The 24,396-nt window shown below is 54.2% G+C and overlaps 1 protein-coding gene across 3 annotated transcripts in view; it reads left to right on the top strand.

The window, feature by feature from the left end:
• The window catches only part of LOC137339901 (STE20-like serine/threonine-protein kinase), a 148,421-nt gene that overhangs the window by 82,799 nt on the left and 41,226 nt on the right, over positions 1 to 24,396 (top strand). For all 3 annotated transcript variants that reach the window (XM_068001956.1, XM_068001955.1, XM_068001954.1), the window contains exon 12: positions 7,886 to 8,065. In XM_068001956.1, coding sequence (XP_067858057.1) covers positions 7,886 to 8,065 — 180 coding nt within the window. The remainder of the gene's footprint in view (positions 1 to 7,885; positions 8,066 to 24,396) is intronic.

Genomic DNA, 24,396 nt, shown 5'->3' with positions numbered 1-24,396 from the left:
ATGGAGAATTTTAGCTGTGAGAAAAGATTGGATAGGCTGGGGTTGTTTTCTTTGGAACAAAGGAGGCTGAGGGGAGATTTAATTGACATATATAAAATTATGAGGGGCCTAGATAGAGTGGATAGGAAGGACCTATTTCCCTTAGCAGAGAGGTCAATAACCAGGGGGCATAGATTTAAAATAATTGGTAGAAGGATTAGAGGGGAGCTGAGGTGAATTTTTTTCACCCAGAGGGTGGTGGGGGTCTGGAACTCACTGCCTGAGAGGGTGGTAGAGGCAGAAACCCTCAACTCATTTAAAAAGTGGTTGGATGTGCATTTGAAGTGCCGTAACCTACAGGGCTACGGACCAAGAGCTGGAAAATGGGATTAAGCAGGTTAGCTCTTTTTCATCTGGCATGGACATGATGGGTCGAATGGCCTCTTTCTGTGCCGTAACTTTCCATGATTCCTGATGTGGGCTAACGATAGTTTTGTATAGAGTCGCCATCTCTCTGGTTTTGTATTTAATCCCTATCAATATCAATTTTATCTGACACCTCGATCCTTCTGCTCCTCTACTGCATTGAGAAATTTACCATTTCCAGTATGTTTCCATTCTTTATTCCTAAAATGTATTTCCTCATATTTTTCCGAATTGAATGACTTCTGCCTCTTACTTGCCCATTCTCCTAGCTGTTTCTGTCCTGCTGTGGTCTTCTGCATTCTTCCTGGCAGCAAACTTTGATATCCAACCTTTATGTCCAAGTCCAGATCACTTCTATATATAGAGAACAGCAGTGATCCCAACACTGATCCCTGGGGCACCTCACGAGCCGCTACTACCCCGTCTGAGAAACATCCATTAACTGCAACCCTTTGCTCTCTGCCTGTCACCCGTCTCCCTAACCGTATTTCCCCTTTTATGCTGTGGGCTGTATTTTCCATGATCAATTTCTTACTCAGTACTTTATCACATGCTTCCTGGAAGTCCTCGTCCTCTGAGTTCCTCTTCCCTCTTTTTTTTGTTTCTATTTGTAGATTGTGGCATTTCTCACATCCCTCATTTGTGTATCTTATCTTTAGTTTTGTTGTCTGCTTGTTTTTCATCCTCTATTTCAGCTTAATTTGATTTTCATCCACCAGTCAGTCTCCTTTTCCTTCGCTGGAATGCTCCTACTCTGTGTTGTACCAATTTGACACTTGAATATCTCCCAGTTTCACCAGTTTCGCTCAATGTATCCAGGATAAGTCTTCTTTCCCTCCCTAGTATGTTCTCTGATCAACCATCTTTGTTTCTGACTACTTTTTCTTTTTCTTTCGTATTGTTGAAGCTAATTATTTTCTGATCGTTTGTCTCTAACTTTTCTCCTCCCTTCATGTTGCTGACCTGTCTCAGTTCATTACCCGGAATCCAGTATTGCAGCTCTCCTTATAGGCATTATTGTGTACTGATTCAGAAATAGTCTTGAATGCATTCTATATATCTCAGCCTATTTAAAGTCCTGCAGCTGTGCTCCCCCATTATGACTGTCCTATTTCTGCACATCTCACTGAATTGCCTGTAGATTTTCTCTTCAATTACATTCAACAATTGCATAATCCGTAGCAGATCCCCAATATTGTGGCATGACCCCTTTTATTTGTCAGCTCAAAAACTACTTAGACTGTAGCTGTATAGTATTACGGGCAATATCTTTCCTTTCTAACGCTGAAACCCCATCCTCGATCACTGATACTCCACCCCTCCCTCTAATGCTGAAACCCCATCCTCAATCACTGATACCCCACCCCTCCCTCTAATGCTGAAACCCCATCCTCAATCACTGATACCCCACCCCTCCCTCTAATGCTGAAACCTCATCCTCGATCACTGATACCCCACCCCTCCCTCTAATGCTGAAACCCCATCCTCAATCACTGATTCTCTGCCCCTCCCTCTAATGCAGGAACCTGTTCCTCAATCACTGATTCTCTGCCCCTCCCTCTAATGCGGGACCCTGTTCCTCAATCACTGATTCTCTGCCTCTACCTTTTTGCTTTTCCTGCCTCCTCTTAAAAAAAAATTCTAACCCAGAATGTTTAGTTCTCATCATGAGCTGGGTGAAGCTAAGTCTCAGTTAAAGCTGGGTAGGGTAGTGTAGTGGTTATGTTACTGGACTAGTAATGCATGGAATGTGTGTTCAAATCCTGCTATGGCATTTTGAGAATTTGAATTCAGTTTTTAAAAAATCTGTTAATAGACAGCTGGTATCAGAGGAGGTCTAAAAAGGGAAATAAGAGGGGCAAAGAGAAAGCATGAGACTAGATTAACGGCTAACATAAAAGGAAATCAAAAAGTCTTTTATAAACATATAAATAGTAAAAGGGTAGTCAAAGGAAAGGTGGGGCCGATTAGGGACAAAAAAGGAGATCTTCTTGTGGAGGCAGAGGGCATGGCTGAGGTAATAAATGAATACATCTCATCAGTGTTCTCTAGAGAAGAGGATGCTGCCACTGTAGCAGTAAAGGAGGAGGTAGCAGCAATATTGGATAGGAAAAAAAATAGATAAAGAGGAGGTCCTTGATCGGCCCCACCCCTCCTCTTAACATGCGTTTACTGTTTCCGTGCCTATAGAAGACTTTTGGATTCCCTTTTATGTTGGCCGCCAGTCTATTCTCAGACTCTCTTTTTGCCCCTCTTATTTCCTTTTTCACTTTCCCTCTGAACTTTCTATATTGTGCCTGGTTCTCACTTGTGTTATTAACCTGACATCTGTCATACGCCCCTTTTTTCTGCTTCATCTTACTCTCTATCTCTTTCGTCATCCAGGGAGCTCTGGCTTTAGTTGCCCTACCTTTCCCTCTCATGGGAATGTACCTAGACTGTACCCGAACCATCTCCTCCTTAAAGGCTGCCTATTGTTCAATTACAGTTTTGCCTGCGAATCTTCGATTCCAATTTACCCAGGCCAGATCTGTTCTCATCCCACTTAAATTGGCTCTCCTCCAATTGAGTATTTTCACTTTAGAGTGGTCCGTGTCCTTTTCCATAGCTATTCTAAACCTTATGATACTATGATCGCTGTTCCCTAAATGTTCCCCCACCGACACTTGCTCCTCTTGGCCTGCCTCATTCCCCAGAACCAAATCCAGCAATGCCTCCTTCCTCATTGGACCGGAAACATACTGGTCAACAAAATTCTCCTGAACACACTTCAAAAATTCCTCCCCCTCTTTGCCCCTTATATTATTACTATCCCAGTCTATATTAGGATAGTTGAAGTCCCCAGTTATCACTACTCTATGGTTCTTGCACCTCTCTGTAATTTCCCTGTAAATTTGCTCCTCTATATCCTTCCCACTAGTTGGTGGCCTATAAAATACTCCCAGTAGTGTAATGGCACCTCGATTGTTTCTCAACTCTAACCAAATAGATTCTGTCCTTGACCCCTCCAGGACATCCTCTCTCTCCAACACTGCAATATTCTCCTTAATCAATGCTGCCACCCCCCCCCCCCCGCCCCACTCTCCTTTCTTTCCTTTCCTACCTCTCCTGAACACCTTGTATCCGGGAATATTTAGTACCCAATCCTGCCCTTTTCTGAGTCAGGTCTCCGTTAACGCCACAACATCATATTCCCATGTGGTTATTTGCGCCTGCAGCTCACCAACCTTGTTTACCACACTTCGTGCGTTTACACACACGCACTGTAAACCAGACATGGAGTTTCTTGTACTCTCTCTTAGTCTGAACCCACCTAATACCGTGCTGTTTCTTACTCTAGTGCTGTCTGTCTCTCCCAATCCTTTGTGCACCTTGTTTCCCCTTTCCAATGCTACATCCTGGTGCCCATCCCCCTGCCAAATTAGTTTAACCCCCCCCCCCCCACCCACCACAGCACTAGCGAACCTCCCCTCGAGCACATTGGTCCCAGCTCCGTTGAGGTGCAACCCGTCTGGCCTGTACATGGCCTACCTCCCCCAGAACTGGTCCCAATGCCCCAAGAATCTAAAGCCCTCCCTCCTGCATCATCTCTCCAGCTACGCATTCATCTGCTCTATCCTCCTACTATTTTTTTATTCGTTCATGGGATGTGGGCGTTGCTGGCGAGGCCGGCATTTATTGCCCATCCCAAATTGCCCTTGAGAAGGTGGTGATGAGCCGCCTTCTTGAACCGCTGCAGTCCGTGTGGTGAAGGTTCTCCCACAGTACTGTTAGGAAGGGAGTTCCAGGATTTTGACCCAGTGACGATGAAGGAACGGCGATATATTTCCAAGTCGGGATGGTGTGTGACTTGGAGGGGAACGTGCAGGAGGTGTTCCCATTTGGCTGCTGCCCTTGTCCATCTAGGTGGTAGTGGTTGCGGGTTTGGGAGGTGCTGTCGAAGAAGCCTTGGCGAGTTGCTGCAGTGCATCCTGTGGATGGTACACACTGCAGCCACAGTGCGCCGGTGGTGAAGGGAGTGAATGTTTAGGGTGGTGGATGGGGTGCCAATCAAGCGGGCTGCTTTGTCCTGGATGGTGTTGAGCTTCTTGAGTGTTGTTCGAGCTGCACTCATCCAGGCAAGTGGAGCGTATTCCATCACACTCCTCACTTGTGCCTTGTAGATGGTGGCAAGGCTTTGGGGAGTCAGGAGGTGAGTCACTCGCCGCAGAATACCCAGCCTCTGACCTGCTCTTGTAGCCACAGTATTTATATGGTTGGTCCAGTAAAGTTTCTGGTCATTGGTGACCCTCAGGATGTTGATGGTGGGGGATTCGGCGATGGTAATGCCGTTGAATGTCATGGGGAGGTGGTTAGACTGTCTCTTGTTGGAGATGGTCATTGCCTGGCACTTGTCTGGTGCGAATGTTACTTGCCACTTTTCAGCCCAAGCCTGGATGTTGTCCAGGTCTTGCTGCATGCGGGCTCGGACTGCTTCATTATCTGAGGGGTTGCGAATGCAACTGAACACTGTGAAATCATCAGCAAACATCCCCATTTCTGACCTTATGATGGAGGGAAGGTCATTGATGAAGCAGCTGAAGATGGTTGGGCCTAGGCCTTCTATACTCGCTAGCGCGTGGCACCGGGAGTAATCCAGAGATTACTACCTTTGAGGTCCTGCTTGTTAATCTCTTTCCTAACTCCTTAAAATCTGCCTGCAGGACCTCATCCTTCTTTCCACCTATGTCATTGGTACCGATATGGACCACGACCTCTGGCTGTTCAACCTCCCCCTCCAAAATGTTCTGCAGCTGCTCAGTGACATCCTTGACCCTGGCACCATGGAGGCAACATACCTTCCTGGAATCACGTCTGTGGCCGCAGAAACACGTGTCTGTTCCCCGAACTATAGAATCTCCTATCACCATCACTCTCCTGACCTTTCTCCTCTCCCCCTGTATAGCTGAGCTACCCATGGTGCTGTGGTCTTGGCTTTGGCTGCACTCCCCAGGGGAACCCTCCCCAGTGAATACTGGTTAGAGAGCGAGATGCCCTCAGGAGACTCCTGCACTACCTGCCTGGTCCTCCTTGTCTGTCTGGTGGTCACCCAGTCCCTCTCTGCCTGCACTCTCAACTGTGGGGTGACCACCTCCTGAAATGTGCTATCCACATAGCTCTCAGCCTCGTGGATGCGTCGCAGTGACGCCAGCTGCTGCTCAAGCTCCAAAACCCAGAGCTCGAGCTCCTCCAGCTGACGACACTTCCGGCACCTCTGGTTGTCCAGGACACGGGAAGGGTCCCTGACTTCCCACATAGCATAGGATGTCCATTGGACGGGTCTGAGTTGTCCGACCATGCCTTTATTTATCAGATCATTAACAAAACTGAACAAAAACATACTAAAGACTTAAAAAAAAAATGCACTCACCAGGAAAAGAAGCACTCGCCAGCTACCAGCCAATCAGCGCCTTGACGTCACTTTGTGTTTTTCTTTATCTCTCTGCCTGATGCTTGTACTCCCTTACCTCCGACTCCCGCCTCTTTTACAGGCCCCTCCCTTACCTCCGACTCCCACCTCTTTTACAGGCCGCTCCCTTACCTCCGACTCCCGCCTCCTTTATAGGCTGCTCCCTTACCTCCGACTCCCGCCTCTTTTATAGGCCGCTCCCTTACCTCCGACTCCCACCTCTTTTATAGGCCGCTCCCTTACCTCCGACTCCCGCCTCTTTTATAGGCCGCTCCCTTACCTCCGACTCCCGCCTCTTTTACAGGCCCCTCCCTTACCTCCGACTCCCGCCTCTTTTATAGGCCGCTCCCTTGCCTCCGACTCCCGCCTCTTTTACAGGCCGCTCCCTTACCTCCGACTCCCGCCTCCTTTATAGGCCGCTCCCTTACCTCCGACCACTCAGCTCCAGACCTCATTACACCCTTGGTCCAAACATGGACAAAAGAGCTGAATTCCAGAGGTGAGGTGAGAGTAACTGCACTTGACATCAAGGCAGCATTTGACCGAGTGTGGCACCAAGGAGCCCTAGTAAAATTGAAGTCAATGGGAGTAGGGGAAAACTCTCCAGTGGCTGGAGTCATACCTAGCACAAAGGAAGATGGTAGTGGTTGTTGGAGGCCAATCATCTCAGCCCTAGGACATTGCTGCAGGAGTTCCTCAGGGCAGTGTCCTAGGCCCAACCATCTTCAGCTGCTTCATCAATGACCTTCCCTCCATCATGAGGTCAGAAATGGGGATGTTCGCTGATGATTGCACAGTGTTCAGTTCCATTCGCAACCCCTCAGATAATGAAGCAGTCCAAGCCCGCATGCAGCAAGACTTGGACAACATCCAAGCTTGGGCTGATAAGTGGCAATTAACATTTGCATCAGACAAGTGCCAGGCAATGACCATCTCCAACAAGAGAGAGTCTAACCACCTCCCCTTGACATTCAACGGCATTACCATCACCGAATTCCCTACCATCAACATCCTGGGGGCCTCCATTGACCAGAAACTTAACTGGACCAGCGACATAAATGCCATGGTTACAAGAGCAGGTGAGAGGCTGGGTATTCTGCGGCGAGTGACTCACCTCCTGACTCCCCAAAGCCTTTCCACCATCTACAAGGCACAAGTCAGGAGTGTGATGGAATACTCTCCACTTGCCTGGATGAGTGCAGCTCCAACAACACTCAAGAAGCTCAACACCATCCAGGACAAAGCAGCCTGCTTGATTAACACCCCATCCACCACCCTAAACATTCACTCCCTTCACCACCGGCGCACTGTGGCTGCAGTGTGTACCATCCACAGGATGCACTGCAGCAACTCGCCAAGGCTTCTTCGACAGCACCTCCCAAACCCGCGACCTCTACCACCTAGAAGGACAAGGGCAGCAGCCAAATGGGAACACCTCCTGCACGTTCCCCTCCAAGTCACACACCATCCCGACTTGGAAATATATCGCCGTTCCTTCATCGTCACTGGGTCAAAATCCTGGAACTCCCTTCCTAACAGTACTGTGGGAGAACCTTCACCACACGGACTGCAGCGGTTCAAGAAGGCGGCTCACCACCACCTTCTCAAGGGCAATTAGGGATGGGACATAAATGCTGGTCTTGCCAGCGACACCCACATCCCGTGAACGAATTTTTAAAAAATCGGCGAAAGCAGCAGAAGCGACATGAGGAAACATTTTTTTAACGCAGCGAGTTACACTACCTGAAAGGGCGGTGGAAACAGATTCAGTAGTAACTTTCAAAAGAGAATTGGATAAATATATGAAGGGAAAAAAATTACAGGGCTCTAGGGAAAGAGCAGGGGAGTGGGACTATTTGGATAGCTCTTTCTAAGAGCCGGCACAGATACAATGGGTCGAATGTCCTCCTTTGTTGTACCATACTATGATCAGTAAAAGTGATAATTTTGAGGTGGGATTGTTTGTTATTAAATACCATTTGAAACAATTCTGGGGTTACCCTGTTTCACAATCTCAATTTGGCACAACAGAGTAAGAAGCGCCAGTATGACCAGGAGATTGAGAACTTGGAGCGGCAGCAGAAACAGACGATCGAACGCCTTGAACAGGACCACACGACCCGCCTGCGAGACGAGGCGAAGCGAATCAAAGCTGACCAGGAGAAGGAGCTGTCAAAGTTCCAGAGCATGTTAAAAAATCGCAAAAAGGAGGTAAGAGAGTACACTGGGAGAGAGTATGTCATCTGGGCAAGGAGCAGGGTAAGCTGATACAAAGTCCAGGAGAGGGGGAAGAGATGCTGCTGGTACACAGTACAGGAGCGGGGAGAGGTGCTGCTGGTACACAGTGCAGGGTAGGGGGGATGAGGGGCTAGGAATATAAGAAATAAGAGCAGGAGTAGGCCATACAGCCCCTCGAGCCTGCTCCGCCATTTAATGAAATCATGGCTGATCTACCTCCACTCCATTTTCCCGCCCGATCCCCATATCCCTTGGTTCACTTAGTGTCCAAAAATCTATCAATCTCAGCGTTGAATATACTCAACGACTGAGCATCCACAGTCCTCTGGGGTAGAGAATTCCAAGGATTCACAACCCTCTGAGTGAAGAAATTTATGCTCATCTTGGTCCTAAATGGCCGACACCTTATCTTGAGACTATGACCCCTAGTTCTAGACTCTCCAGCCAGGGGAAACAGCCTCTCAGCATCTACCCTGTCTAGCCTGCTAAGAATTTCATACGTTTCAATGAGATTACCTTTCAATCTTCTAAACTCCAGAGAATATAGGCCGATTGTACACAACCTCTCCTCATAGGACAACCCTTTTGTCCCAGGAATCAGTCTAGTGAACCTTCGTTGCACCGCCTCTGAGGCAACTATATATCCTTCCTTAGATAAGGAGACCAAAACTGTACACAGTACTCCAGGTGTGGTCTCACCAGAGCCCTATATAATAGAAACATAGAAAATAGGAGCAGGAGTAGGCCATTCGGCCCTTCTATCTCAATACCATATTCCCGCTCTCTCCCCATTCCCCTTGATGCCTTCTGTGTCTAGAAATCTATCTAGCTCCTTCTTAAATATATTCAGTGACTTGGCCTCCACAGCCTTCTGTGGTAGAGAATTCCACAGGTTCACCACCCTCTGAGTGAAGAAATTTCTCCTCATCTCAGTCCTAAATGTCTTACCCCCGTATCCTGAGACTGTGACCCCTCGTTCTAGACTCCCCCAGCCAGGGGAAACATCCTCCCTGCATCCAGTCTATCTAGCCCTGTCAGAATTTTATGTTTCATTCTTCTAAACTCGAGTGAATACCTGCCTAGTCGTCCCAATCTTTCCTCATACGACATTCCTGCCATCCCAGGAATCAGTCTGGTGAACCTTCGCTGCACTCCCTCTATGGCAAGTATATCCTTTCTTAGGTAAGGAGACCAAAACAGCACACAATACTCCAGGTGTGGTCTCACCAAGGCCCTGTATAACTGCAGTAAGACATCCTTGCTTCTGTACTCAAATCCACCTGCAATGAAGGCCAACATACCATTTGCCTTCCTAACTGCTTGCTGCACCTGCATGTTTGCTTTCAGTGACTGGTATACAAGGACACCCAGGTCCCTTTGTACATCAACATTTCCTAATCTATCACCATTTAAATAATACTCTGCCTTTCTGTTTTTCCTTCCAAAGTGGATAACTTCACATTTATCCACATTATACTGCATCTGCCATGTATTGGTCCACTCACTCAACTTGTCTAAATCGCCTTGAAGCCTCTTTGCATCCTACTCACAACTCATAATCCCACCTAGTTTTGTATCATCAGCAAACTTGGAAATATTACATTTGGTTCCCTCATCCAAATCATTGATATGTATTGTGACTAGCTGGGGCCCAAACACTGATACCTGTGGTACCACTAGTCGCCACCTGCCACCCGAAAAAGACCCATTTATTCCTACTGTCTGTTTCCTGTCTGTTAACCAATTTTCAATCCATGCCAGTATATTACCCCCAATCCCAAGTGCTTTAATTTTGCACACTAACCTCTTACGTGGGACTTTATCAAAGGCCTTCTGAAAATCCAAATACACTACGTCCACTGGTCCTCCCTTATCTATTTTACCAGTTACATCCTCAAAAAACTCCAGTAGGTTTGTCAAACACGATTTCCCTTTCATAAATCCATGCTGACTTTGTCTAATCTCGTTGATATTTTCTAAGCGTCCTGTTATCACATCCTTTATAATAGACTAGCATTTTCCCTACTACTGATGTCAGGCTAACCGGCCTGTAGTTCCCTGTTTTCTCTCCCTCCTTTTTTAAATAGTGGGGTTACATTTGCCACCCTCCAGTCTGCAGGAACTGATCCATAATCTGTAGAATTATACTATACTTATACTCCAACCTCGTTGCAATAAAGGCTAACATACCATTTGCCTTCCTAATTGCTTGCTGTACCTGTATAATAACTGATTCGTGTACAAAGACACCCAAGTCCCTCTGACTACCAACATTTCTTAGTCTGATTTTCTATTCTTCCTAACAAAGTGGATAATTTCAATTTCCCCACAGTATACTCCATCTGCCACCTTCTCGCCCATTCACTTAACCTGTCTATATCCCTTTGCAGCCTCTTTGTATCCTCCTTGCAGCTTACTTTCCCACCTAGCTTTATGTCGTCAGCAAACTTGGATACATTACACTCGGTCCCCTCATCTAAGATATTGATATATATTGTAAATAGCTGAGGCCCGAGCACTGATCCTTGCAGTACCCCACTAGTTACAACCTGCCAGCCCGAAAATGACCCGTTTATTCCTACTCTCTGTTTTCTGTCCATTAACCAATCTCAATCCATGCTAATATATTACCCCCAATCCCATGAGCCCTAATCATGTGTAACAACCTCTTATGTGGCATCTTATCGAATGCCTTTTGAAAATCCAATATACTACATCCACTGGTTCTCCCTTATCTACCCTGCTAGTGACACCCTCAAATAATTCTAATAGATTTGCCAAACATTATTTCCCTTTCATAAAACAATGTTGACTCTGCCCAATCATATTATGATTTTCTAAGTGCCCTGTTACTACGTCCTTAATAATAGATTCTAGCATTTTCCCTCCTACTGATGTCAAGCAAACTGGCCTATAATTCCCTATTTTCTCTCTCCCTTCTTTCTTGATTAGCGGGATTACATTTGCTGCCTTCCAACATGAGGAGAGATTGAGGAATGGACCTATACTCTCTGGAGTTTAGAAGAATGAGAGGTGATCTCATCGAATCATATAAGATTCTGAGAGGGCTTGACAGGGTAGATGCTGAGAGGCTGTTTCCCCTGGCTGGAGAGTCTAGAACTAGGGGGCATAGACTCAGGACAAGGGGTCAGCCATTTAAGACTGAGGTGAGGAGGAATTTGTTCACTCAGGGAGTTGTGAATCTTTAGAATTCTCTACCCTAGGGGGCTGTGGATGCTCAGAGGGTTGAGTATATTCAAGGCTGAGATCGATAGATTTTTGGAATCTAAGGGAATCAAGGAATATGGGGATCGGGCGGGAAGGTGGAGTTGAGGTAGAAGATCAGCCATGATCTTATTGAATGGCAGATCAAGTTCGAGGGGCCGTATGGCCTATTCCTGCTCCTATTTCTTATGTAATCCACGGGGACCGTTCTAGCATCTAGGGAATTCTGGAAGATCGAAACCAATACACCCACTATCTCTGCAGCCACCTCTTTTAAAACCCTAGGATGTAGATCATCGGATCCAGGGGATTTTAGTCCCATTAATTTCTCCAGTACTTTTTCTTTACTGATCTTAATTACTTTAAGCTGCTCCCTCTCATTAGATCTTTGGTTCCCCACCATTTCCGGTATGTTTTTTGTGTCTTCTACTGTGAAGTCAGATACAAAATATTTGTTTAACCGATTGGAGTGCTCTCATATTATTTGTTGCAGTTGATTCTCTGTAACAGGCCCTGAGTTTCAGTGCCATGTTGCTCCGCACAATGAGGGTAATGCAAAGTACAGGCCTGACGGGATCCTCCAAACATTCACACTAAACTGGAGATTGGGTTGAGAACTGAAACACGTTCCTTCTCTCTTGAGAGTACGAGGGCCAGCAGTATTACAGGGTGAGCTTTACTAAAGCATGTTGCAGTGTTGCCATTTCAAACTGCTTTATATAGTGGAGACATTCAGACTCATAATGTGGCTTTATCCTGGTGTTCGTAGTCTCTCTGTCATGGTCTAACTCTTCACTGTATACTAACCCTGCCAAGTAAAAGGTAATTTCCTGCCTAGATACACTCACCCAATCAGTTACCTATTCTGCACTTCAACTCCTAAAGTCACAATTTATAAATATATAATTCTAATGTAAACAGGACTTTCCAGTTGCTCAGTAACAAACGATGAGCTTTGTGTGGGGCTGAGGGTAGTAGAGTTTCAGGTACCAGAGTAGGAGATACAATCATTTTAAAAATTGTTGTGTCAGTAAAGCCACTGTGTGGTGCAAGGCTAAACCATCTAAATGCAAAGATCTCGGTTTCTGTGTTGGGAGTGGCTCCAATTGGGCAGAGCAATCCTTGGCCACAGTGAGTTAAAATCAGGCTGGGCTCCTGCTCCTCATTGTTATCCAGTGTCCTGCTGGAATATGCAGATGGATGAATGTCACATGAGAAAAGGATGGGGCTTGGCTAGATCCCCCTATGGTTCAGTAGCCTGCTGATACTCAATAAGTTCACACATGAAGAGCGGCCACTTGATCAAGATTCTAGTGAGCTGTTGGTGCACGCAGAACCGTACTGCAACAAGAGTCAGCACCTTCAGGAGAACAGGGCAGATAACAGGAGGAACATGTAAACAGTGAGGAGGATAGTAAAACACTCCAGGAGGATGTGGACAGACTGGTGAAATGGGCAAACACATTGCAGATGAAATTTAGTGTAGAGAAGTGTGAAGTGATTAATTTTGGTAGGAAGAATGAGGAGAGGCAATATAAACTAAATGGTACAGTTTTAAAGGGGGCGCAGGAATAGAGAGACCTAGTGATGTATATATGTAAGTCTTTGAAGGTGGCAGGACAAGTTAAGAAGGCTGTTAAAAAGGCATACGGGATCCTTGCTTATATTAATAGTGGCATAGAGTAAAAAGCATGGAAAACAGAATCATAGAAAATAGGTGCAAGAGTAGGCCACTCGGCCCTTCGGGCCTGTTCCGCCATTCAAAATGATCATGGCTGATCGTCTAACTCAGTACCCTGTTCCTGCTTTTTCCCCATATCCCTTGATCCCTTTAGCATTAAGAAATATATCTATCTCCTTCTTGAATACATCGAATGACTTGGCCTCCACTGCCTTCTGTGGTAGAGAATTCCACAGGTTCACCACTCTCTGAGTGAAGAAATTTCTCCTCATCTCGGTTCTAAATGGCATACCCCGTATCCTGAGACTGTGACCCCTGGTTCTGGACTCCCCAGCCAGCGGGAACATCCTCCCTCATCTAGTCTGTCTAGTCCTGTGATAATTTTATATGTTTCGATGAGATCACCTCTCATTCTTCTAAACTCTAGTGAATATAGGCCTAGTCGACCCAATCTCTCCTCATACGTCAGTCCCGCCAACCCAGGAATCAGTCTGGTAAACCTTCATTGCACTCCCTCCATGGCAAGGATATCCTTCCTCAGATAAGGAGACCAAAACTGCACACAATACTCCAGATGTGGTCTCACCAAGGCCCTGTATAACTGCAGTAAGACATTCCTGCTCCTGTCCTCAAATCCTCAAATGAAGGCCAACGTACCATTTGCCTTCCTAACTGCTTGCTGCACCTGAATGCTCGCTTTCAGCGACTGGTGTACAAGGACACCCAGGTCTCATTGCACCTCCCCTTTTCCCAATCTATCACCGTTCAGATAATAATCTGTCTTTCTGTTTTTACAACCAAAGTGGATAACCTCACATTTATCCACGTTATACTGCATCTGCCATGTTCTTGCCCACTCACCCAACTTGTCTAAATCACATTGGAGCCTCTTTGCATCCTCCTCACAGCTCACATTCCACCCCAGCTTTGTGTCGTCTGCAAACTTGGAAATGTTACATTTAGTTCCCTCATCCAAATCATTGATATATATTGTGAATAGCTGGGGCCCAAGCACTGATCCCTGCGGTACCCCACTAGTCACTGCCTGCCACCCGAAAAATTTATTCCTACTCTCTGTTTCCTGTTTGTCAACCAATTCTCAATCCATGCCAGTGTGTTCCCCCCAATCCCATGTGCTTTAATTTTGCACACAAACCTCTTGTGTGGGACCTTATCAAAAGCCTTCTGAAAATCCAAGTACACACATCCACTGGTTCTCCCCTATCTATTCTACTAGTTACATCCTCAAAAAACGCCAGTAGATTTGTTAAGCATGATTTCCCTTTCATAAACCCATGCTGATTTTGTCCAATCCCGTTAATGCCTTCCAAGTGTTCTGTTATCACATCTTTTATAATCGACTAGCATTTTTCCCACTACTGATGTTAGGCTAACTGGTCTGTAATGGAAGTCATGATAAACCTTTATAAAAACATTGCTTAGGCCCTAGCTGGAATATTGTGTCCAGTTCTGGGCACCACACTTTAGGAAGGGTGTCAGTGCTTTAGAGGGGGTGCTAGAATGGTTCCAGGGTTGAAAGACTTCAGTTATGAGGACAGACTGGAGAAACTGAGCTTGTTCTCCTTAGAGCAGAGAAGGTTAAGGGGAGATTTGATAGACGTGTTCAAAATCATGAAGGGTTTTGATGGAGTAAATAAGGAGAAACTGTTGCCAGTGGCAGAAGACCGCAGATTTAAAGTAATTGGCAAAAGAACCAGAGACAACATTTGGAAAAAATGTTTTACACAGCGAGTTGTTATGATCTGGAATGCACTACCTGTAAGGGTGGAAACAGATAAAATAGTAACTTTCAAAAGGGAATCGGATAAATACTTGAAGGGGCTGGAAATTTTCTGGGCTAAGGGGAAGGAACAGGGGAGTGGGACTAATTGGATAGCTCTTTCAAAGAGCCGGCACAGGCACGATGGGCCGAATGGCCTCCTTCTGTGCTGTATCATTCTATGATTCTATTATGGATCAAGCAACAGAATCCAGTCAGTTTGGAGATTAGCATCTGTGTCAGAGAGTAAAACAACCCAACAGATTTGAGTTCATTATATGTCAGGGTAATAGAATCCAACAATTTGGGGATCAGTACATGTCAGAGTAATAAAATCCAACAGATTGGTACTGTCTGGGTAATGTACAGAGAGCTGTGCATAATATGGATGATTGGTACACACTTGACGTTAGATCATTCAGTAATGTGCATGGTCTGGCTTTACATACAGCTGTGCGCAAACTTAACTTACACTTCTTTCAACTGAACTGGCAGTCTGGTCACTTTGTTGAGATGCTCTTCATTTCCAGTGTCCGAAACTCAGGACTTACAGGAAATCCTCCACTAGCTCCAGGTGAAGTCACACTGCAGATTCTGCTTCGCTCTCGGATCATTGCTGTGCTGATTAGTTTGGAGCCACTTACTATCTGAGCTCTGCCAACAGCCTAGGATCTTTCTCTATGTTGAATCACTGATAACTGTCTTCACTCCTTTGAACTAACCCCAGTCTCTAGTCACTATTTTACACTTTTAATAAATGGGAAGAAATCCACTGACCAGGTGGCCTCCGGCCAACACATCACAGTTGTCAGAAAAGTCTGCCCGGGTCGAGGATGGAAACTGTCCAGCAACGACCGACCTGTCAGTACAGGAAACCATCTGTAACCACCACTGAGTGACCATCTGCTCTTCAATGGCCGGGCGCTTTCCTGGGAGCTCTTTGGCCTTTCTATAATGTGGTCTGTAGGGCAGGTGGCTCCCATGCGACCACCTTTATTCATCTGATATTTTCCTTTTGATTGTCTGTTCCTTTCCTCACTGCAGTGTGAGCTCTGGCTAATGACATGGTGGTGGAGTCTCACTCGGTCAGCTCACGACTAACTTTAACCTCCGCCTCTGCCTATCCTGTCAAACCTCCAAGTTGAATATGGCAACACTGTTACTGGATAGGGACAGAGAGGGGTTCAAAAGCCTGCTGGGGTTAGATTACATACGATCTGATGAAGAAATGTGAATTCTTTTGATGTCTAAAGATTCCACATTGATTGTATGGTCTCTATAATTCTTGAGTACGTTTCGTGGTTTATGGACCACAAGTTCTGGGCAAAATCGTCTTCAAACTGAGACTGGTTAAATGGATGGTGGGATGCTCTGTTGGAAGCATCTAAGCAATCCAGACATCCCCATGAAGCATGGGTGCTTAGATGTAGCAGGTGTGGGTGACTGTCACCTTGGTATGTCTTTCCAGGAACTGGAGTGTCGCATCCAACGCACGGGTCTTGTCCTCCTGTTCTACTTAGCCTGTCTCTTACAGTGTAGGCAGAATGTGGATATGAAGAAGATTGTCTGCATTGCAGAACTCTCTTCATTCTTCAAATGGAAGCATTCTCCACACTCCAGGCTCCCATTCTCCGCGCATCAGCCTCCCATTCTCCACGCGCCAGGCTCCCATTCTCCACGCGCCAGGCTCCCATTCTCCACGCGCCAGGTTCCCATTCTCCACGCGCCACCCTCCCATTCTCCACGCGCCAGGCTCCCATTCTCCACGCGCCAGGCTCCCATTCTCCACGCGCCAGGCTCCCATTCTCCACGCGCCAGGCTCCCATTCTCCACGCGCCACCCTCCCATTCTCCACGCGCCACCCTCCCATTCTCCACGCGCCAGGCTCCCATTCTCCACGCGCCAGGCTCCCATTCTCCACGCGCCAGGCTCCCATTCTCCACGCGCCACCCTCCCATTCTCCACGCGCCACCCTCCCATTCTCCACGCACCAGGCTCCCATTCTCCACGCACCAGCCTCCCATTCTCCACGCACCAGGCTCCCATTCTCCACGCACCAGGCTCCCATTCTCCACGCACCAGGCTCCCATTCTCCACGCGCCAGGCTCCCATTCTCCACGCGCCAGCCTCCCATTCTCCACGCGCCAGCCTCCCATTCTCCACGCACCAGGCTCCCATTCTCCACGCACCAGGCTCCCATTCTCCACGCGCCAGCCTCCCATTCTCCACGCGCCAGCCTCCCATTCTCCACGCGCCAGGCTCCCATTCTCCACGCGCCACCCTCCCATTCTCCACGCGCCACCCTCCCATTCTCCACGCGCCAGGCTCCCATTCTCCACGCACCAGGCTCCCATTCTCCACGCGCCACCCTCCCATTCTCCACGCGCCACCCTCCCATTCTCCACGCGCCAGGCTCCCATTCTCCACGCGCCAGGCTCCCATTCTCCACGCGCCAGGCTCCCATTCTCCACGCGCCACCCTCCCGTTCTCCACGCGCCAGGCTCCCGTTCTCCACGCACCAGCCTCCCGTTCTCCACGCACCAGGTTCCCATTCTCCACGCGCCACCCTCCCATTCTCCACGCGCCACCCTCCCATTCTCCACGCGCCACCCTCCCATTCTCCACGCGCCAGCCTCCCATTCTCCACGCGCCAGGCTCCCATTCTCCACACGCCAGGCTCCCATTCTCCACGCGCCACCCTCCCATTCTCCACGCGCCAGCCTCCCATTCTCCACGCGCCAGCCTCCCATTCTCCACGCGCCAGGCTCCCGTTCTCCACGCACCAGGCTCCCGTTCTCCCCGCGCCAGCCTCCCGTTCTCCACGCGCCAGGCTCCCGTTCTCCACGCACCAGGCTCCCGTTCTCCCCGCACCAGGCTCCCGTTCTCCACGCACCAGGCTCCCGTTCTCCCCGCGCCAGGCTCCCGTTCTCCCCGCGCCAGGCTCCCGTTCTCCCCGCGCCAGGCTCCCGTTCTCCCCGCGCCAGGCTCCCGTTCTCCCCGCGCCAGGCTCCCGTTCTCCCCGCGCCAGGCTCCCGTTCTCCCCGCGCCAGGCTCCCGTTCTCCCCGCGCCAGGCTCCCGTTCTCCCCGCGCCAGGCTCCCGTTCTCCCCGCGCCAGCCTCCCATTCTCCCCGCGCCAGCCTCTCATTCACCCGCGCCAGCCTCCCATTCTCCATGCGCCAGCTTCCCATTCTCCCCGCCCCAGGCTCCCGTTCTCCCCGCCCCAGGCTCCCGTTCTCCCCGCGCCAGCCTCCCGTTCTCCCCGCGCCAGCCTCCCGTTCTCCCCGCGCCAGCCTCCCGTTCTCCCCGCGCCAGCCTCCCGTTCTCCCCGCGCCAGCCTCCCGTTCTCCCCGCGCCAGCCTCCCGTTCTCCCCGCGCCAGCCTCCCGTTCTCCCCGCGCCAGCCTCCCGTTCTCCCCGCGCCAGCCTCCCGTTCTCCCCGCGCCAGCCTCCCGTTCTCCCCGCGCCAGCCTCCCGTTCTCCCCGCGCCAGCCTCCCGTTCTCCCCGCGCCAGCCTCCCGTTCTCCCCGCGCCAGCCTCCCGTTCTCCACGCGCCAGCCTCCCGTTCTCCACGCTCCAGACTCCCGTTCTCCACGCTCCAGACTCCCGTTCTCCACGCTCCAGACTCCCGTTCTCCACGCGCCAGCCTCCCGTTCTCCACGCGCCAGACTCCCGTTCTCCACGCGCCAGCCTCCCGTTCTCCACGCGCCAGCCTCCCGTTCTCCACGCGCCAGCCTCCCGTTCTCCACGCGCCAGCCTCCCGTTCTCCACGCGCCAGCCTCCCGTTCTCCACGCGCCAGCCTCCCGTTCTCCACGCGCCAGCCTCCCGTTCTCCACGCGCCAGCCTCCCGTTCTCCACGCGCCAGCCTCCCGTTCTCCACGCGCCAGCCTCCCGTTCTCCACGCGCCAGCCTCCCGTTCTCCACGCGCCAGCCTCCCGTTCTCCACGCGCCAGCCTCCCGTTCTCCACGCGCCAGCCTCCCGTTCTCCACGCGCCAGCCTCCCGTTCTCCACGCGCCAGCCTCCCGTTCTCCACGCGCCAGCCTCCCGTTCTCCACGCGCCAGCCTCCCGTTCTCCACGCGCCAGCCTCCCGTTCTCCACGCGCCAGCCTCCCGTTCTCCACGCGCCAGCCTCCCGTTCTCCACGCGCCAGCCTCCCGTTCTCCACGCGCCAGCCTCCCGTTCTCCACGCGCCAGCCTCCCGTTCTCCACGCGCCAGCCTCCCGTTCTCCACGCGCCAGCCTCCCGTTCTCCACGCGCCAGCCTCCCGTTCTCCACGCGCCAGCCTCCCGTTCTCCACGCGCCAGCCTCCCGTTCTCCACGCGCCAGCCTCCCGTTCTCCACGCGCCAGCCTCCCGTTCTCCACGCGCCAGCCTCCCGTTCTCCACGCGCCAGCCTCCCGTTCTCCACGCGCCAGCCTCCCGTTCTCCACGCGCCAGCCTCCCGTTCTCCACGCGCCAGCCTCCCGTTCTCCACGCGCCAGCCTCCCGTTCTCCACGCGCCAGCCTCCCGTTCTCCACGCGCCAGCCTCCCGTTCTCCACGCGCCAGCCTCCCGTTCTCCACGCGCCAGCCTCCCGTTCTCCACGCGCCAGCCTCCCGTTCTCCACGCGCCAGCCTCCCGTTCTCCACGCGCCAGCCTCCCGTTCTCCACGCGCCAGCCTCCCGTTCTCCACGCGCCAGCCTCCCGTTCTCCACGCGCCAGCCTCCCGTTCTCCACGCGCCAGCCTCCCGTTCTCCACGCGCCAGCCTCCCGTTCTCCACGCGCCAGCCTCCCGTTCTCCACGCGCCAGCCTCCCGTTCTCCACGCGCCAGCCTCCCGTTCTCCACGCGCCAGCCTCCCGTTCTCCACGCGCCAGCCTCCCGTTCTCCACGCGCCAGCCTCCCGTTCTCCACGCGCCAGCCTCCCGTTCTCCACGCGCCAGCCTCCCGTTCTCCACGCGCCAGCCTCCCGTTCTCCACGCGCCAGCCTCCCGTTCTCCACGCGCCAGCCTCCCGTTCTCCACGCGCCAGCCTCCCGTTCTCCACGCGCCAGCCTCCCGTTCTCCACGCGCCAGCCTCCCGTTCTCCACGCGCCAGCCTCCCGTTCTCCACGCGCCAGCCTCCCGTTCTCCACGCGCCAGCCTCCCGTTCTCCACGCGCCAGCCTCCCGTTCTCCACGCGCCAGCCTCCCGTTCTCCACGCGCCAGCCTCCCGTTCTCCACGCGCCAGCCTCCCGTTCTCCACGCGCCAGCCTCCCGTTCTCCACGCGCCAGCCTCCCGTTCTCCACGCGCCAGCCTCCCGTTCTCCACGCGCCAGCCTCCCGTTCTCCACGCGCCAGCCTCCCGTTCTCCACGCGCCAGCCTCCCGTTCTCCACGCGCCAGCCTCCCGTTCTCCACGCGCCAGCCTCCCGTTCTCCACGCGCCAGCCTCCCGTTCTCCACGCGCCAGCCTCCCGTTCTCCACGCGCCAGCCTCCCGTTCTCCACGCGCCAGCCTCCCGTTCTCCACGCGCCAGCCTCCCGTTCTCCACGCGCCAGCCTCCCGTTCTCCACGCGCCAGCCTCCCGTTCTCCACGCGCCAGCCTCCCGTTCTCCACGCGCCAGCCTCCCGTTCTCCACGCGCCAGCCTCCCGTTCTCCACGCGCCAGCCTCCCGTTCTCCACGCGCCAGCCTCCCGTTCTCCACGCGCCAGCCTCCCGTTCTCCACGCGCCAGCCTCCCGTTCTCCACGCGCCAGCCTCCCGTTCTCCACGCGCCAGCCTCCCGTTCTCCACGCGCCAGCCTCCCGTTCTCCACGCGCCAGCCTCCCGTTCTCCACGCGCCAGCCTCCCGTTCTCCACGCGCCAGCCTCCCGTTCTCCACGCGCCAGCCTCCCGTTCTCCACGCGCCAGCCTCCCGTTCTCCACGCGCCAGCCTCCCGTTCTCCACGCGCCAGCCTCCCGTTCTCCACGCGCCAGCCTCCCGTTCTCCACGCGCCAGCCTCCCGTTCTCCACGCGCCAGCCTCCCGTTCTCCACGCGCCAGCCTCCCGTTCTCCACGCGCCAGCCTCCCGTTCTCCACGCGCCAGCCTCCCGTTCTCCACGCGCCAGCCTCCCGTTCTCCACGCGCCAGCCTCCCGTTCTCCACGCGCCAGCCTCCCGTTCTCCACGCGCCAGCCTCCCGTTCTCCACGCGCCAGCCTCCCGTTCTCCACGCGCCAGCCTCCCGTTCTCCACGCGCCAGCCTCCCGTTCTCCACGCGCCAGCCTCCCGTTCTCCACGCGCCAGCCTCCCGTTCTCCACGCGCCAGCCTCCCGTTCTCCACGCGCCAGCCTCCCGTTCTCCACGCGCCAGCCTCCCGTTCTCCACGCGCCAGCCTCCCGTTCTCCACGCGCCAGCCTCCCGTTCTCCACGCGCCAGCCTCCCGTTCTCCACGCGCCAGCCTCCCGTTCTCCACGCGCCAGCCTCCCGTTCTCCACGCGCCAGCCTCCCGTTCTCCACGCGCCAGCCTCCCGTTCTCCACGCGCCAGCCTCCCGTTCTCCACGCGCCAGCCTCCCGTTCTCCACGCGCCAGCCTCCCGTTCTCCACGCGCCAGCCTCCCGTTCTCCACGCGCCAGCCTCCCGTTCTCCACGCGCCAGCCTCCCGTTCTCCACGCGCCAGCCTCCCGTTCTCCACGCGCCAGCCTCCCGTTCTCCACGCGCCAGCCTCCCGTTCTCCACGCGCCAGCCTCCCGTTCTCCACGCGCCAGCCTCCCGTTCTCCACGCGCCAGCCTCCCGTTCTCCACGCGCCAGCCTCCCGTTCTCCACGCGCCAGCCTCCCGTTCTCCACGCGCCAGCCTCCCGTTCTCCACGCGCCAGCCTCCCGTTCTCCACGCGCCAGCCTCCCGTTCTCCACGCGCCAGCCTCCCGTTCTCCACGCGCCAGCCTCCCGTTCTCCACGCGCCAGCCTCCCGTTCTCCACGCGCCAGCCTCCCGTTCTCCACGCGCCAGCCTCCCGTTCTCCACGCGCCAGCCTCCCGTTCTCCACGCGCCAGCCTCCCGTTCTCCACGCGCCAGCCTCCCGTTCTCCACGCGCCAGCCTCCCGTTCTCCACGCGCCAGCCTCCCGTTCTCCACGCGCCAGCCTCCCGTTCTCCACGCGCCAGCCTCCCGTTCTCCACGCGCCAGCCTCCCGTTCTCCACGCGCCAGCCTCCCGTTCTCCACGCGCCAGCCTCCCGTTCTCCACGCGCCAGCCTCCCGTTCTCCACGCGCCAGCCTCCCGTTCTCCACGCGCCAGCCTCCCGTTCTCCACGCGCCAGCCTCCCGTTCTCCACGCGCCAGCCTCCCGTTCTCCACGCGCCAGCCTCCCGTTCTCCACGCGCCAGCCTCCCGTTCTCCACGCGCCAGCCTCCCGTTCTCCACGCGCCAGCCTCCCGTTCTCCACGCGCCAGCCTCCCGTTCTCCACGCGCCAGCCTCCCGTTCTCCACGCGCCAGCCTCCCGTTCTCCACGCGCCAGCCTCCCGTTCTCCACGCGCCAGCCTCCCGTTCTCCACGCGCCAGCCTCCCGTTCTCCACGCGCCAGCCTCCCGTTCTCCACGCGCCAGCCTCCCGTTCTCCACGCGCCAGCCTCCCGTTCTCCACGCGCCAGCCTCCCGTTCTCCACGCGCCAGCCTCCCGTTCTCCACGCGCCAGCCTCCCGTTCTCCACGCGCCAGCCTCCCGTTCTCCACGCGCCAGCCTCCCGTTCTCCACGCGCCAGCCTCCCGTTCTCCACGCGCCAGCCTCCCGTTCTCCACGCGCCAGCCTCCCGTTCTCCACGCGCCAGCCTCCCGTTCTCCACGCGCCAGCCTCCCGTTCTCCACGCGCCAGCCTCCCGTTCTCCACGCGCCAGCCTCCCGTTCTCCACGCGCCAGCCTCCCGTTCTCCACGCGCCAGCCTCCCGTTCTCCACGCGCCAGCCTCCCGTTCTCCACGCGCCAGCCTCCCGTTCTCCACGCGCCAGCCTCCCGTTCTCCACGCGCCAGCCTCCCGTTCTCCACGCGCCAGCCTCCCGTTCTCCACGCGCCAGCCTCCCGTTCTCCACGCGCCAGCCTCCCGTTCTCCACGCGCCAGCCTCCCGTTCTCCACGCGCCAGCCTCCCGTTCTCCACGCGCCAGCCTCCCGTTCTCCACGCGCCAGCCTCCCGTTCTCCACGCGCCAGCCTCCCGTTCTCCACGCGCCAGCCTCCCGTTCTCCACGCGCCAGCCTCCCGTTCTCCACGCGCCAGCCTCCCGTTCTCCACGCGCCAGCCTCCCGTTCTCCACGCGCCAGCCTCCCGTTCTCCACGCGCCAGCCTCCCGTTCTCCACGCGCCAGGCTCCCGTTCTCCACGCGCCAGGCTCCCGTTCTCCACGCGCCAGGCTCCCGTTCTCCACGCTCCAGGCTCCCGTTCTCCACGCACCAGGCTCCCGTTCTCCACGCTCCAGGCTCCCGTTCTCCACGCTCCAGGCTCCCGTTCTCCACGCACCAGGCTCCCGTTCTCCACGCACCAGGCTCCCGTTCTCCACGCACCAGGCTCCCGTTCTCCACGCACCAGGCTCCCGTTCTCCACGCTCCAGGCTCCCGTTCTCCACGCACCAGGCTCCCGTTCTCCACGCACCAGGCTCCCGTTCTCCACGCACCAGGCTCCCTTTCTCCACGCACCAGGCTCCCGTTCTCCACGCACCAGGCTCCCGTTCTCCACGCACCAGGCTCCCGTTCTCCACGCACCAGGCTCCCTTTTTCCACGCACCAGCCTCCCATTCTCCACGCACCAGCCTCCCATTCTCCACGCACCAGCCTCCCATTCTCCGTACTCCAGGCTCCCATTCTCCACGCACCAGCCTCCCATTCTCCGTACTCCAGCCTCCCGTTCTCCACGCGCCAGCCTCCCGTTCTCCACGCGCCAGCCTCCCGTTCTCCACGCTCCAGCCTCCCGTTCTCCACGCTCCAGCCTCCCGTTCTCCACGCTCCAGCCTCCCGTTCTCCACACTCCATCCTCCCGTTCTCCACACTCCAGCCTCCCGTTCTCCACACTCCAGCCTCCCGTTCTCCACACTCCAGCCTCCCGTTCTCCACACTCCAGCCTCCCGTTCTCCACACTCCAGCCTCCCGTTCTCCACACTCCAGCCTCCCGTTCTCCACACTCCAGCCTCCCGTTCTCCACACTCCAGCCTCCCGTTCTCCACACTCCAGCCTCCCGTTCTCCACACTCCAGCCTCCCGTTCTCCACACTCCAGCCTCCCGTTCTCCACACTCCAGCCTCCCGTTCTCCACGCACCAGGCTCCCGTTCTCCACGCACCAGGCTCCCGTTCTCCCCGCACCAGGCTCCCGTTCTCCACGCACCAGGCTCCCGTTCTCCACGCACCAGCCTCCCGTTCTCCACGCACCAGCCTCCCATTCTCCACGCACCAGGCTCCCATTCTCCACGCACCAGGCTCCCATTCTCCACGCACCAGGCTCCCATTCTCCACGCACCAGGCTCCCATTCTCCACGCACCAGGCTCCCATTCTCCACGCACCAGGCTCCCATTCTCCACGCACCAGGCTCCCATTCTCCACGCTCCAGGCTCCCATTCTCCACGCTCCAGGCTCCCATTCTCCCCGCACCAGGCTCCCATTCTCCACGCACCAGGCTCCCGTTCTCCACACTCCAGGCTCCCATTCTCC

The sequence above is a fragment of the Heptranchias perlo genome, chromosome 21 (genome assembly GCF_035084215.1).
Source record: "Heptranchias perlo isolate sHepPer1 chromosome 21, sHepPer1.hap1, whole genome shotgun sequence".
Lineage (NCBI taxonomy): Eukaryota > Metazoa > Chordata > Chondrichthyes > Hexanchiformes > Hexanchidae > Heptranchias > Heptranchias perlo.
This window is presented reverse-complemented; position numbering and strand designations above follow the sequence as displayed.